General features: G+C 44.7%; 3 protein-coding genes across 3 annotated transcripts; all 3 read right to left on the bottom strand.

Annotated features, from left to right (window-relative positions):
• Positions 1–565: 565 nt before the first annotated feature.
• On the bottom strand, positions 566–3,711 carry LOC310778810 (pepsin A-like; the record flags this gene model as incomplete). Its single annotated transcript, XM_083639255.1, has 9 exons — positions 566–697; positions 1,654–1,752; positions 1,948–2,077; positions 2,183–2,299; positions 2,387–2,583; positions 2,700–2,818; positions 2,941–3,058; positions 3,250–3,391; positions 3,653–3,711. 9 exons carry the CDS (start codon positions 3,709–3,711, stop codon positions 566–568), a joined length of 1,113 nt encoding a protein of 370 aa, XP_083495381.1.
• Positions 3,712–4,673: 962 nt separating this feature from the next.
• On the bottom strand, positions 4,674–7,032 carry LOC310778915 (pepsin A-like; the record flags this gene model as incomplete). Its single annotated transcript, XM_083639388.1, has 9 exons — positions 4,674–4,805; positions 4,974–5,072; positions 5,257–5,386; positions 5,488–5,604; positions 5,697–5,893; positions 6,009–6,127; positions 6,250–6,367; positions 6,571–6,712; positions 6,974–7,032. The coding sequence occupies 9 exons, from the start codon at positions 7,030–7,032 to the stop codon at positions 4,674–4,676; spliced, it is 1,113 nt and encodes a 370-aa protein (XP_083495514.1).
• Positions 7,033–11,422: 4,390 nt separating this feature from the next.
• Positions 11,423–13,892, bottom strand: LOC310778808 (pepsin A-like; the record flags this gene model as incomplete). The annotated part of the gene is made up of 9 exons (XM_083639253.1): positions 11,423–11,563; positions 11,829–11,927; positions 12,173–12,317; positions 12,415–12,528; positions 12,631–12,827; positions 12,944–13,062; positions 13,188–13,305; positions 13,445–13,586; positions 13,834–13,892. 9 exons carry the CDS (start codon positions 13,890–13,892, stop codon positions 11,423–11,425), a joined length of 1,134 nt encoding a protein of 377 aa, XP_083495379.1.
• Between the last annotated feature and the right edge of the window lie 341 nt (positions 13,893–14,233).

Here is a 14,233-nt window from a genome sequence, read left to right as displayed (position 1 = left end):
TGTGTGTGTGTGTGTGCGTGCGTGCGTGCGTGTGTGTGTGTGTGTGTGTGTTTGACTCCTGTTTTGGCTCAAATATCTGAAATAACCCACATATTTACTTTTTCAAAACATCGATCATCTAATTTAGATACAGTGTAGCATAATTACTAGTTCAGCTGTACTAGATATTTGATATATTAAGTAGATATATCTTTTTTCAAAAAATAGCTATATGTCTCTGAATCAGATGTGAAATAAGGTGAAATTGTTGAGTTATCAAGGATCATTTTGTGGGCATTCAACCTTGTTCCTGTGACATTCAATGCAACAGGACAAAACTAAGGTAACTAAAGATATTCCTATCATGGTTTTTAATCTAGGAATATAATCCACTTCAGTTTAGTTATAGTTACCATCACTGCATCAAAGTCAGACTCGCACAAGAACATGAGTAGAATATATTTATTGCAAAAGCAGCTACAACATGTTAACGGCTACAGCTTAGTTTCACATACTTCTTCTTTAATCATACAGCCCCTATAGAAGATTACTCCTCTATAGATGTTCCATCAGGTGTCTTGCTTGATTACACTGACTTGGCCAGACCAATGTATTGATTCTTGGAGAAGACGGTGTAGTACTCCCTGATGAAGACATCTCCCAGGATCCACAGTGGCATGTTACTCTGGCCAAAGCCAGTGCTGCATTCATAGTAGGTCTACAGAGAGACAGAAGAATGTTTTGGGATTTAACTTCCAAAAATGTTCATGGCTTGTTAACTTGCAGACAATGGGACGCTGCGGTCCCTCCCGGGGCACTCGTCCCCGTGGCCTGTCCCGACGTCTCCTGGAGTGGGAGCGGCGGGCTTGACACGGGGCGCCTCGGCCAGGGGCTGTCTGGTGACTGGACGCCATCATGCCATGCAGCACTGTTGCATGTGTGTGTGTGTGTGTGTGTGTGTGTGTGTGTGTGTGTGTGTGTGTGTGTGTGCGCATGCACACACGTGCGCATAGTCAACACGTTCTCACTCCGAGCACGTAGCATATTGACGCTTTGTCCCATCCCTTGTGCGTCACTTGTTACTAACATGGTACCCTTGAGCGACCCATGAAACGACTTGGGCTTTCCGACTAAACTTAATGCAAACCCATGGAAGTCAACTTTGACGCTTATGGCAACTGCTCCCCCATTAGCCTAACTGCTCCCCCATTAGTCAACTGCTCCCCCTAGGGTCTGGGGGGAGGTTAGGTTTAGGCGTGGGGGGTGGGAGAGGTTAGGTTTAGGGTTAGGGTCTGGGGGAGGTTAGGTTTAGGCATGGGGGGTGGGAGAGGTTAGGGTTAGGGTCTGGGGGAGGTTAGGTTTAGGCATGGGGGGTGGGAGAGGTTAGGTTTAGGGTTAGGGTCTGGGAGAGGTTAGCTCCTCCAGACCCTAATGGGGGAGCAATTGACTAATGGGGGAGCAGTTAGGCTAATAAGGGAGCAGTTGCCATAAGCGTCAAAGATGACTTCCATGGGTTTACATTGAGTTTAGTTAGTTAGTCGGAAAGCCCAAGTCGTTTCATGGGTCGCTCAAGGGTACCATGTTAGTAACAAGCGACGCACAAGGGACGGGACAAAGCGTCAATATGCTGGCATAGTGGAGGAAGAAGGTGGTTTGGGGGCGGGGGGTTCTGACCTTAGACACATATGCAGATGCAGGGATGGTGAAGGCGTGTCCGTTGAGATTGAAGCTGATCTCAGGCATGCTCTGGATGTTCTGGCAGTTGAATGTACCCTGTGTGCAGAATATTACAGAGTAGACATTTTTGAGGCACCCCCTAGTAGTATTTATTGGTGGTTTGTAGTCCTACTGATGGAATTATGAACAACAACTTTTAGACAAGTGTCATATATATCCAGATATATGTCCACTGTGGATTGGAACATTTGGAAAGTTTAAGGCACAAGGCAAAGGCACGGTGTGGCTCACCCCTCCGGCTCCAACTTGGGAGTTGATGTTCTGGATGTCACTGATTGGGCCAACAATGAGGGAGGTGCCAGTGTCAATGATGGCCTGGCAGCCACCATTACAAGCCACAGTTTGTCCGTTGACGGTAACACTGTAAGAAAGAAGAGCAGAAAGCAGATCAGGCCAGGAGGCCTCTTACGACTTGCGTTTGCTCAATTACTCAACTTTATGCCAAGAGTCACGTTTTCCTTCACACCTGTCCATTTTGACCTGCCAGTAGGTCTCTGAGGACAGGGGGATCCAGGTGATCTGTCCAGTGAAGTGGCTTGGATCATAACCACCGAAGACCACCTCACTGCCCTGCTGCTCGTTGCTGAGGGAGCAGAAATGATAGATGTCACATATACTTTACTGTCACAGAAGATAGCCCACGCCAAACACTCACATACTATTTCAGTACCTGCTCAGGAAGACGGAGAAGAGCGACTGGGACACCAGATTCTGCTTGACCATATTGTCAAAGACAGGCGCGACCTGGTCGGCGGCAAGGGACTGGAAGGCCAATCCCAGGATACCATCGGCCTTCATGTTAGCCATGAAGGGAGCCTCTGTCTGGCTGAGTCCAAACACCTGGTTGGCCACAGTGATGCCACCCACCTGGACACACAAGGCAGCTGTCACTCACAATTCAACGGAACATAATCATAGCGACACGCCTGTTTGAAAAATAGGTCTAAAGAGAAGTATGCATTTTGTTCTGGGTGTTTTGTTACCTCAACAGTGTCACTGCCCAAATATCCAGTCATACTGCCAGTGCCATACTGGATGGACAGAGACTGGCCGCCCCGGACGAAGGTGGAGGACTTTGATGGGTCGAATTTCTGGTGGTTCTCTGCAAAGGAATTGTGTATTTTTCAACTGTACGTTTGAGACAATGTCAGGCAACTTGGACTTAATTGTGGATAACTAAAGTGAATGTGGGCTGCAGTGATATCTCAATGGTAGGCTACTCACGGCAGGCCTGGCTGCTGCAGTAGACTGAAGGAAGCCAGAGGTTGGAGGATCCAGTGTCAAAGAGAACGGTGAAGGACTGGGGAGGGGTGCCAACAGAGATCACCCCATAGTAGGACAACTAGAATAGAGGTGTAGTTTAACACACACGCAAAAGACATAAAGAACTGTTTGCAGTTTAATCCTTGTCCAGCACTTTACTGGTAACTTTACTCAATATTATCATGTACCAGCAGCATTTCCATAGACTTACAATTCAATCAGAAGATCAAAATATAGAAAATGTAAGTCATCTCTCTGGTCTGGACTTACGTCAGCATCGTTGGTCATAGACTCAGGGCCAGTCTGGTAGAACTTGGCCATTGGGTTGTACGGGTACAGCTTGCTGTACTCCTCCCACAGTCCTTTCTCCTGCAGGTATTGCCTAGCAGTCTTTCCCTTGATCAGAGGAACCCTGCGTCCACAAATGACCAAGGATCAACAAAATGTAAGGCTGTCTGTCAAGTCCGAACTGAGGAGACCAGGAAGTTAAATTGTCTCGTACTTGCAGGGGTGTGCAAGTTTGAAAAGGCTTTGATAGATTAAAGCAAGATGGTGTGTGGTTTCCCCTCAGGATAGATGGAACAATCTTCTTACAACAATTCAATCAAGTCAAGTGTAAAATAATGTTAAACAAATTAAGGTAGAGGTTGCTTTTCAAGCAAGTCATGCTTACCTGTGAAGACATTCAGACAGAGCCACGAGGGCAGTGAGGACGACAAGCCACTTCATCATCGCTGTTGTACTGAGTGAGTGAGGTTGCAGTCACAGACTCCGTCCCTTATATACACCATGTCAAGGTTGCTCCCAAGGTGGCATCCAAATTGTCCTGCTGACTAACCGAATATTGTGAGAAATGGAGATAAGTAATATGTGATATGCTGATAAACAGCCTCTTACAGTCTAAGAAAATATCCGGTTAAACAATGATTCTCTATCAAGGACCATGCCACAACAATATATCGTTGAGGGTTTCATGAAAATTGAGATGTGTGTGTAGTGAGGTCACGGTGTAGGTGCATGAGGATATCATCTGTTGTCGTCTGGCTTGTCTGAGAGGATGTACTGAAGACCAGGCAGAGAGGGAGACTCAGTGTGGGGCGTGTTTGACTCCTGTTTTGGCTCAAATATCTGAAATAAACCCACATATTTACTTTATCTAAACATCGATCATCTAATGTAGGTACAGTGTAGCATAATTACTAGTTCAGCTATACTAGATATTTGATACATTAAGTAGATATATCTTTATTATGTATTTTTTCAAATGTACTGTAACGTCACTGAGGATCTAATGTAGCCTTCTTCTGCTATTGTCCAAAACTGACAAAAATAGCTATATGTCTCTGAATCAAAATGTGAAATAAGGTGAAATTGTTGAGTTATCAAGGATCATTTTGTGGGCATTCAACCTTGTTCCTGTGACATTCAATGCAACAGGACAAAACTAAGGTAACTAAAGATATTCCTATCATGGTTTTTATTCTAGGAATATAATCCACTTCAGTTTAGTTATAGTTACCATCACTGCATCAAAGTCAGACTCACACAAGAACATGAGTAGAATATATTTATTGCAAAAGCAGGTACAACATGTTAACGGCTACAGCTTAGTTTCACATACTTCTATATTCTTTAATCATAGAGCCCCTAGAAGATTACTCCTCTATAGATGTTCCATCAGGTGTCTTGCTTGATTACACTGACTTGGCCAGACCAATGTATTGATTCTTGGAGAAGACGGTGTAGTACTCCCTGATGAAGACATCTCCCAGGATCCACAGCTGCATGTTACTCTGGCCAAAGCCAGTGCTGCAGCCATAGTAGCTCTACAGAGAGACAGAAGAATTTTTTGGGATTTAATTTCCAAAAATGTTCATGGCCTGTTAACTTGAAGACAATGATGCCATGCAGCACTGTTGCATGTATGGTGTGTTGTGTATGCACACGTGGGCATAGTGGAGGAAGAAGGTGGTTTGGGGGCGGGGGGTTCTGACCTTAGACACATATGCAGATGCAGGGATGGTGAAGGCCTGTCCGTTGAGATTGAAGGAGACCTCAGGCATGCTCTGGATGTTCCCGCAGTTGACTGAACCCTGTGTGCAGAATATTACAAAGTAGACATTTGTGAGGCACCCCCTAGTAGTAGTATTTATTGGTGGTTTGTAGTCCTACTGATGGAATTATGAACAACAACTTTTAGACACGTATCATATATCCACTGTGGATTGAAACATTTGGAAAGTTTAAGGCACAAGGTAAAGGCACGGTGTGGCTCACCCCTCCGGCTCCAACGTGGGAGTTGATGTTCTGGATGTCACTGCTTGGGCCAACAATGAGGGAGGTGCCAGTGTCAATGATGGCCTGGCATCCACCATTACAAGCCACAGTTTGTCCGTTGACGGTAACACTGTAAGAAGAGCAGAAGGCAGATCAGGCCAGGAGGCCTCTTACGGCTTACATTTGCTCAGTTACTCAACTTTATGCCAAGAGTCACGTTTTTCTTCTCACCTGTCCATTTTGATCTGCCAGTAGGTCTCTGAGGTCAGGGGGATCCAGGTGATCTGTCCAGTGTAGTGGCTTTGATCATAGCCGCCGAAGACCACCTCACTGCCCTGCTGCTCGTTGCTGAGGGAGCAGAAATGATAGATGTCACAAATACTTTACTGTCACAGAAAATAGCCCACGCCAAACAAACACTCCAGATACTATTTCAGTACCTGCTCAGGAAGACGGAGAAGAGCGACTGAGACACCAGATTCTGCTGGACCATATTGTCAAAGACAGGCGTGACCTGGTCGGCGGCAAGGGACTTGAAGGCCAATCCCAGGATACCATCACACGCCATGCTAGCCATGAAGGGAGCCTCTGTCTGGCTGAGTCCAAACACCTGGTTGGCCACAGTGATGCCACCCACCTGGACACACAAGGCAGCTGTCACTCACAATTCAACGGAACATATCATAGCGACACGTCTGTTTGAAAAATAGGTCTGAAGAGAAGTATGCATTTTGTTCTGGGTGTTTTGTTACCTCGACAGTGTCAGTGCCCAGATATCCAGTCATACTGCCGGTGCCATACTGGATAGACAGAGACTGGCCGCCCCAGACAAAGGTGGAGGACTTTGATGGGTAGAATTTCTGGTGGTTCTCTGCAAAGGAATTGTGTATTTTTCAACTGTACGTTTGAGACAATGTCAGGCAACTTGGACTTAATTGTGGATAACTAAAGTGAATGTGGGCTGCAGTGATATCTCAGTGGTAGGCTACTCACGGCAGGCCTGGCTGCTGCAGTAGACTGAAGGAAGCCAGAGGTTGGAGGATCCAGTGTCAAAGAGAACGGTGAAGGACTGGGGAGGGGTGCCAACAGAGATCACCCCATAGTAGGACAACTAGAATAGAGGTGTAGTTTAACACACACGCAAAAGACATAAAGAACTGTTTGCAGTTTAATCCTTGTCCAGCAACAGTGGGTTAACTTTACTGGTAACTTTACTCAATATTATCATGTACCAGCAGCATTTCCATAGACTTACAATTCAATCAGAAGATCAAAATATAGAAAATGTAAGTCATCTCTCTGGTCTGGACTTACGTCAGCATCGTTGGTCATAGACTCAGGGCCAGTCTGGTAGAACTTGGCCATTGGGTTGTACGGGTACAGCTTGCTGTACTCCTCCCACAGTCCTTTCTCCTGCAGGTATTGCCTAGCAGTCTTTCCCTTGATCAGAGGAACCCTGCATCCACAAATGACCAAGAATCAACAAAATGTAAGGCTGTCTGTCAAGTCCGAGCTGAGGAGACCAGGAAGTTAAATTGTCTCGTACTTGCAGGGGTGTGCAAGTTTGAAAAGGCTTTGATAGATTAAAGCAAGATGGTGTGTGGTTTCCCCTCAGGATAGATGGAACAATCTTCTTACAACAATTCAATCAAGTCAAGTGTAAAATAATGTTAAACAAATTAAGGTAGAGGTTGCTTTTCAAGCAAGTCATGCTTACCTGTGAAGACATTCAGACAGAGCCACGAGGGCGGTGAGGACGACAAGCCACTTCATCATCGCTGTTGTACTGAGTGAGTGAGGTTGCAGTCACAGACTCCGTCCCTTATATACAGCATGTCAAGGTTGCTCCCAAGGTGGCCCCAAAATTGTCCTGCTGCCTAACCCAATATTGTGAGAAATGGAGATAAGTAATATGTGATATGCTGATAAACAGCCTCTTACAGTCTAAGAAAATATCTGATTAAACAATGATTCTCTATCAAGGACCACGCCACAACAATATATCGTTGAGGGTTTCATGAAAATTGAGATGTGTGTGTAGTGGGGTCACGGTGTAGGTGCATGAGGATGTGTAGGATCTGTTGTCGTCTGGCTTGTCTGAGAGGATGTACTGAAGACCAGGCAGAGGGAGACTCAGTGTGGGGGTCCCATCTCAGGCGTATTCATCCCTGATTGTACAACATCAATGTACAAAAGGAGAACACAATATAGGCCCAAGAATTGACCCCTGAGGCACCCCACATGTCACACATGATCCGACAAAAGGAAAACCAGTAAAGGGCACAACCAGATGTATCAACTCACTCCTTATATCAACCATGATGATCAGTGGTGTCTAAAGCAACACGCTATGGCAACTTCACTCTCATCAGCGAGCATAAAGAAGGTCATTTAAAACTCCCAGGGTGACTGAGTGCTGCTGACGTAAGCCAGGCTGAAATTTGTAAAATGTGTTTTTCCATTCGCAACAGCAATAAATGGATAAACCCAAAAAGGACCTGGAGCCCTCGATTCACTGGAAATTAATTTAATGTTGGTGCAGACGCGACAGCGTCTTCATCAGAGTTTTGACTCTGTTGAAGACGCTGTCACGTCGAAACGAGGCTGCACCTATTAAATTGAATTAATTTCCAGTGAATCGAGTGCTCCAGGTCCTTTTTGAGTTTACAGATTTATTGCTGTTGCTAATACTGTCCTGTCCTGAGAGCACCAACTTCCCTCTGTGGAGGGGCTGAAGCGCAAGAGACTCCTCTACCTAGCTTTTCCATTCATTGAAGGATTTGGGTGTTTTGCCAACTACAGTCCTCTTTGAGAAACCATTCAAAATAAGTACGAAATACCATAAAACCAAAAAATCTTTTTATTTTCCATAGCTCAAACTAATTGGTTTAGCAATATGAATTGTGACGTGAGTTTGCAGAGGACTGACCTTTATTATCTGACTTTAAAATTAAGTAAATCATTTATACAAAGTTTGTGCAAGATAAGTTTTTAATATAATAGATTTGGCATGCTATTAATATGTTGACATTCAGATCAGGAGATTTGATGTTCAGAGTTTTGTTTAATGTTGCTATCCACACTTTCCACATAAAAAATATACGGATGCAGACTACTTGGAAGTGTTATTTGATAACAATGTAACAATGTTGATTAAGGTGTTATAGAGTACAATCAAATGAACACTGACATTACATTACATTACATTACATTACATTACATTACATTACATTACAACATTTGGCAGACGCTTTTATCCAAAGTGACTTACAATAACACATTTTTGTCAGCAATAGAGCAATCAACTATGCAACACAATCTATGACAAGTACAACTTCTGAAGGAATAGTGGTAAATTTTAGTTTAGGTTAGTATTTTTTTTTTTTTTTTTAAGAGAGAGAGAAAGAAGTTAGTTTCAAGAAGGGCCCAGATGGAGCATGAAAAGGTGTGTCTTTAGTCTTTTCCGAAAGATCGGCAGTGATTCAGCCGTCCTGACTGAAGGTGGAAGCTCATTCCACCATTGAGGTGCCAGGGACGAGAAGAGTCGCGATCGGGATGAGCGACCTTTTAGCCCCCGTAGCGAAGGAGGGGCGAGGCGTCCTGCACTAGTGGAGGAGCGAAGTGAGCGGTGAGAGGTTTGGAACCTGACCATAGATTGCAGGTACCGAGGAGCTGTCTGGTGTACTGCCCTGTAGGCCAGTACCAGTGTCTTGAATTTGATGCATGCCGAGATGGGAAGCCAGTGAAGGTCCCGGGAAGAGGGGAGTGACATGAGAGAATTTGGGTTGGTTGAATACCAAACGGGCTGCAGCGTTCTGAATGAGCTGAAGCGGTCGGATGTCGGCGGCAGGTAGGCCAGCCAGGAGCACGTTGCAGTAGTCCAGGCGAGAGATGATAAGTGACTGGACAAGGAGTTGAGACGCTTCCCTTGTGAGAAAGGGACAGATTTTGCGGATGTTGTAGAGAGAGAACCTACAGGAGCGTGCTGTCGCAGCTATGTTGGCCGAGCAAGACAGCTGGTTTTCAAGGATCACCCAAGGTTCTTAGCTGTTTGGGAGGGAAGCACAGTGGTATTGTCAATGGAGATGGAGACATCTGCGAGAGGGCAGTCTTTCCCTGGGAGGAAGAGTAGCTCTGTTTTACCAAGATTGAGCTTGAGGTGGTGGGCAAACATCCAGTCACCAATGCCTTTGAGGCATGCAGAGATGCGAGCCTCGATTTGGGTGTCGGAGGGGGGGAAGGAAAGGAAAAGCTGGGTGTCATCAGCATAGCAGTGATAAGAAAAGCCATGAGATGAGATTACATGGGCAAGAGATCTGATATAGAGAAGGAAAAGTAAAGGGCCCAGGACTGAGCCCTGGGGGACACCGGTGGTAAGAGGGCAGGATCTGGAGACGGATCCTCTCCATAAGACCTGGTATGAGCGGTTAGAGAGATAGGAAGCAAACCAGGAGTGTGCAGAACCTGAGATGCCGAGGTCAGACAGAGTGACATTTTTAAAGTTGTTTAGAAATCAATTAATCAAGCATTAAACATCCTGTGTCTAACCTTGCCATGAAATTTTCTGTCCAGTGGTTAGAACATTCCAGTTGAAAATAAATTATTTCAAAATTATCAACTTAATAATGTAAGCTAATTTATGTACTTTTTTGTTTATTATTTATTCCTAGTTCTGTTATTCAAGATTCATTTTAATAGCCATAGTGAGTAATTAGATTATAAACGAGGAATTTGACTTTGTGCAAGTATGCAGCACAGTGATCACATCAACGGCAAAAGATGGAGCAAAACAGAAAATAATCTCAAATCATAAATGATAAAGTCCTGATTTGTGGGGGCTAAAGTTTCGGGTCTCATTGAAGAGGCGGATGGCAGTTGGCACGCATTGCAATATTGATTCGCTTTGGTTTATGGTACAGAATATCACAAATTCCTCTATTCATTCCCCCTGCCTCAATAAATGGTTAAATCGCTCTAGGATCAAATTGTGTTTAAATGAGCACATCAGTCAGAGGCTCTGTTGTCCAGTCATCCTTATACTAGCCTGGTAAAAACCAGCCTAACATGAGCTCACATTATGTTTAACTCGAAAGAAACAGAATGTGCGTTCACATGATTAGTATGCTTTACCCTTTTACTACCTCATCAGGCAATAATAATGTCATTTACATCACATCACAAGTTTAGAATTTAGTCTTTTTTTCATGGTCCGTCGAGCTGGAACAAACCTCTAGACATTTGGATCCAAGTGACAAACCAGAAGAATCAAGTGGAAAACATTGAGCGAGGCGGCCACCTGGTTATGTCCCCAAGACTATGGGTGCCTATGGGATGGAACAACCTGCCCTTCACCTCCAGAAACTGTTCTATTAAGGCCAGAAATGACAGTTGAAAGGCACAGTTTACACTTGAACAATATGAAGTGTCATTCTGAACCGATATTTTATTTTCAATTTTTATAGAACAATAATAATACACAAATATGACAAATAAACAGGCTCAGACACAGGAAATAAAACAAAACAAAACATACATCATTGTTTTCTGTACTGTTGACAAATTGTGATATTGTAAGTCGCTTTGGACGAAAGCGTCTGCTAAATGACGTAATGTAATGTAATGTAACATCATCAACGTTCAACATTACAACATGTTGCTACCAGCAGCATAAGGTGCTTTTATCTGTAATAGATACTGTACATGTGGTCCCACGCGAGGGGTCCACAAGAAACCAGACAGGAGAGCCTCAGACACTATTCATTCTTAACCTCGTCAAAGTAGGCCAAAAAAGGGTCCCAAATAGTCGAGAACCATTTGGCTCTCAAGGACCTGAGTCTCTCCATCTCTATAACAGAGATCATGTCCATCAGCCACACCTGAAAAGAGGGGGAAGAGGAGGACTTCCATTCCTTAAGAACGAGTTTTTTGGCAATAGTTGTCCCGAGTGTCAGAGATTGTTGCTCTATGATGATTTTTGCTCTATGAATATAATCCACTTGAGTTGGGTTGAAGTTGCGCAGTTTATTTATTACAAAGGCAGCTACAACATGTTGACTTCTTCATCTTTGTTTCACATTTTCAACAATACTTTACAGTCATTCTTTAATCATACAGCCCCTATAGAAGATGACTTGATAGATGTTCCATCATCAGGTGTCTTGCTTGATCACACAGACTTGGCCAGACCGACGTATTTAGCCTGGGGGGCAAAGATGGTGTAGTACTGCCTGATGAAGACATCACCCAGGATCCAGAGCTCCAGGCCCATCGGGTCATACTGAAAGCCGGTCCAGCATTGAGAGGACCCCTAAGAGACCGGAGAAAATGGATTTAGCTTCCACATTTTCCACAAGTTGTTATGACTTGTTACAGACAATGCCATTCGGCACTGTTGCATGCATGGTCTGTTGTTCGTGTGCGTGTGCGTGTGCGTGTGTGTGTGCGTGTGTGTGTGTGTGTGTGTGTGTGTGTGTGCGTGTGTGCACATGCGTGCGTGCGTGCGTGCGTGCGTGCGTGCGTGCGTGCGTGCGTGCGTGTGTCCAAAAAGGTGGTTAGGGGGCAGGGGTTCTGACCTGATGGACATATGCAGATGCAGGGATGGTGAATGCATCTCCGTTGAGCGTGAAGGTGACCTCAGGCATGCTCTGGATGTTCTCACAGTCGACTGCACCCTGTGTGTGCAGAGCAGACATTTGTGACGAGGCCTTAGTATATTCATTGGTGTTTTAGTCCTACTGATGGAATTATGAACAGCAACCTTTACACAACATAATATAATGTCTTCCGAGGGGTGACAGTTTAATAATTAATTAATAATTAATAATTAATTATTACAGTGTCATACGTTGTAATCACTGTGGATTGAAGAATTGGGAAAGTTTAAGGTAGAGGAAAATAATGCATGGTGTAACTCAACCATTCCGTCTCCGTTTGGACCTGCTCCAACATAACGGTTTATGTTCTGGATGTCACTGGTTGGGCCAACAATGTGGGAGGTGCCAGTGTCAATGATGACCTGGCAGCCACCAGCACAAGCCACAGTTTGTCCATTGATGGTAATACTGTAAGAAAGAAAGCAGATCAGGCCAGGAGGCCTCTTATAACTTACGTTTGCTCAGTTAATCAACTTTATGCCAAGAGTCACTTTTTCCTTCTCACCTGTCCATTTTGACCTGATAGTAGGTTTCTGAGGTCAGGGGGATCCAGGTCACTTGTCCACTGAAGTGGCTTCCATCATAACCACCGAAGACCACCTCACTGCCCTGCTCGTCGCTGTTGGAGCAGGAATGATAAGATGTCATATTCATATTATACACTTTATACCATCACGGAAAATAGCACACACCAAACAAACACTCCATACTATTTCAGTACCCGCTCAGGTAGACAGAGAAGAGCGACTGGGACAACAGATTCTGCTGGACCATGTTGTCGAAGACAGGCATGACACCGTCGGTGGCGAGGGACTGGAAGGCCAAACCCACGATACCATCACTCGGCATGTAAACCTCGAAGGAAGACTCTGTCTGGGTGAGTCCAAACACCTGGTTGGCCACAGTGATGCCAGCCACCTGGACACACAAGGCAGCTGTCACTCACAATTCAGCAGAACATATCATAGCGACATGCCTGTTTGACAAATAAGTATAAGGAGAAGTATGCATTTTGTTCTGGGTGTTTTCGTTACCTCAATAGTGTCACTGCCCAGATATCCAATCATCCAGCCGGTGCCATACCGAATGGACAGAGGCTGGCCGCCATTGACGAAGGTGGAGGACTTTGATGGGTCAAATTTCTGGTGGTTCTCTGCAAAGGAATTGTGTATTTTTCAACTGTGCATTTGAGACAATGTCAGGCACCTTGGACTTATTTGTGGAGTAACTGAAGTGAATGTGAGCTGCAATGCTAGTCTACAGTGGTAGGCTACTCACGGCAGGCCTGGCTGCTGCAGTAGACTGAAGGAACCCAGAAGTTGGAGGATCCTGTGTCAAAGAGAACGGTGAAGGACTGGGGAGGGGTGCCAATGGAGATCACCCCATAGTAGGTCAACTAGAACATAATGTAACAGAGGTCCATATTAACACAAATGACAAATACCAACTTTGACCGAACTGAACAGCTGCTTGTGCATCTCAATCAGAAGATCAACATCTACAAAATATAAGTAATCTCTCTGGTCTGGACTTACATCAGCATCGTTGGTCATAGGCTCAGTGCCACTCTGGTAGAACTTGGCCATTGGGTTGTACGGGTACTGCTTCCTGTACTCCTCCCACAGTCCTTTCTCCTGCAGGTGTGCCCTAGCAGTCTTTCCCTTGATCAGAGGAATCCTGCATACACAAAATGCAAGGCTGTCTGTCAAGTCCGAGCTGAGGAGACCAGGCAGCTGACTCTCATCTCCTACTTGCAGGCTTGTGCAAGTTTGAATAATAGGCTTGATAGATTAAAGCAAGATGGCCTGTGGTTTCCCCTCAGGATAGATAGAATGATTTTCTTACAACAATTCAATCAAGTCAAGTGTAAAATATTGTTGAACAAATGACGGTAGAGGTTGTTTTTCAAGCAAGTCCTACTTACCTGTGAAGACATTCAGACAGAGCCACGAGGGCAGTGAGGACGACAAGCCACTTCATCATAGTTGGTCACTTTGCTGTTGTACTCAGTGAGTGAGGTTGCAGTCACACAGACTCTGTCCCCTATATACACCATGTCAAGGTTGCTCCCAAGGTGGGGCCCAAACTTAGTATTCTGAGAAATGGCGATAAGAAATATGCGATATGGTGATAAATATTGCCTCTTATTTATAAGGAAATATCCCATTAAACAATGTTAGTGATTTTACTGTATTTTTTGCTATAGATATTCTATGTAGAATTCTTCTTGTAGGACCAACTTGTTGTCGAGCATCTAGCAAATGTGGTCTACCATCCCGGACTAACCACACCCAGATCTCCGCCTGCGCCTGCCAATCGTCTGG

The sequence above is a fragment of the Poromitra crassiceps genome, assembly GCF_964638095.1.
Source record: "Poromitra crassiceps genome assembly, chromosome: 6".
NCBI classification, from domain to species: Eukaryota; Metazoa; Chordata; class Actinopteri; order Beryciformes; family Melamphaidae; genus Poromitra; species Poromitra crassiceps.
This window is presented reverse-complemented; position numbering and strand designations above follow the sequence as displayed.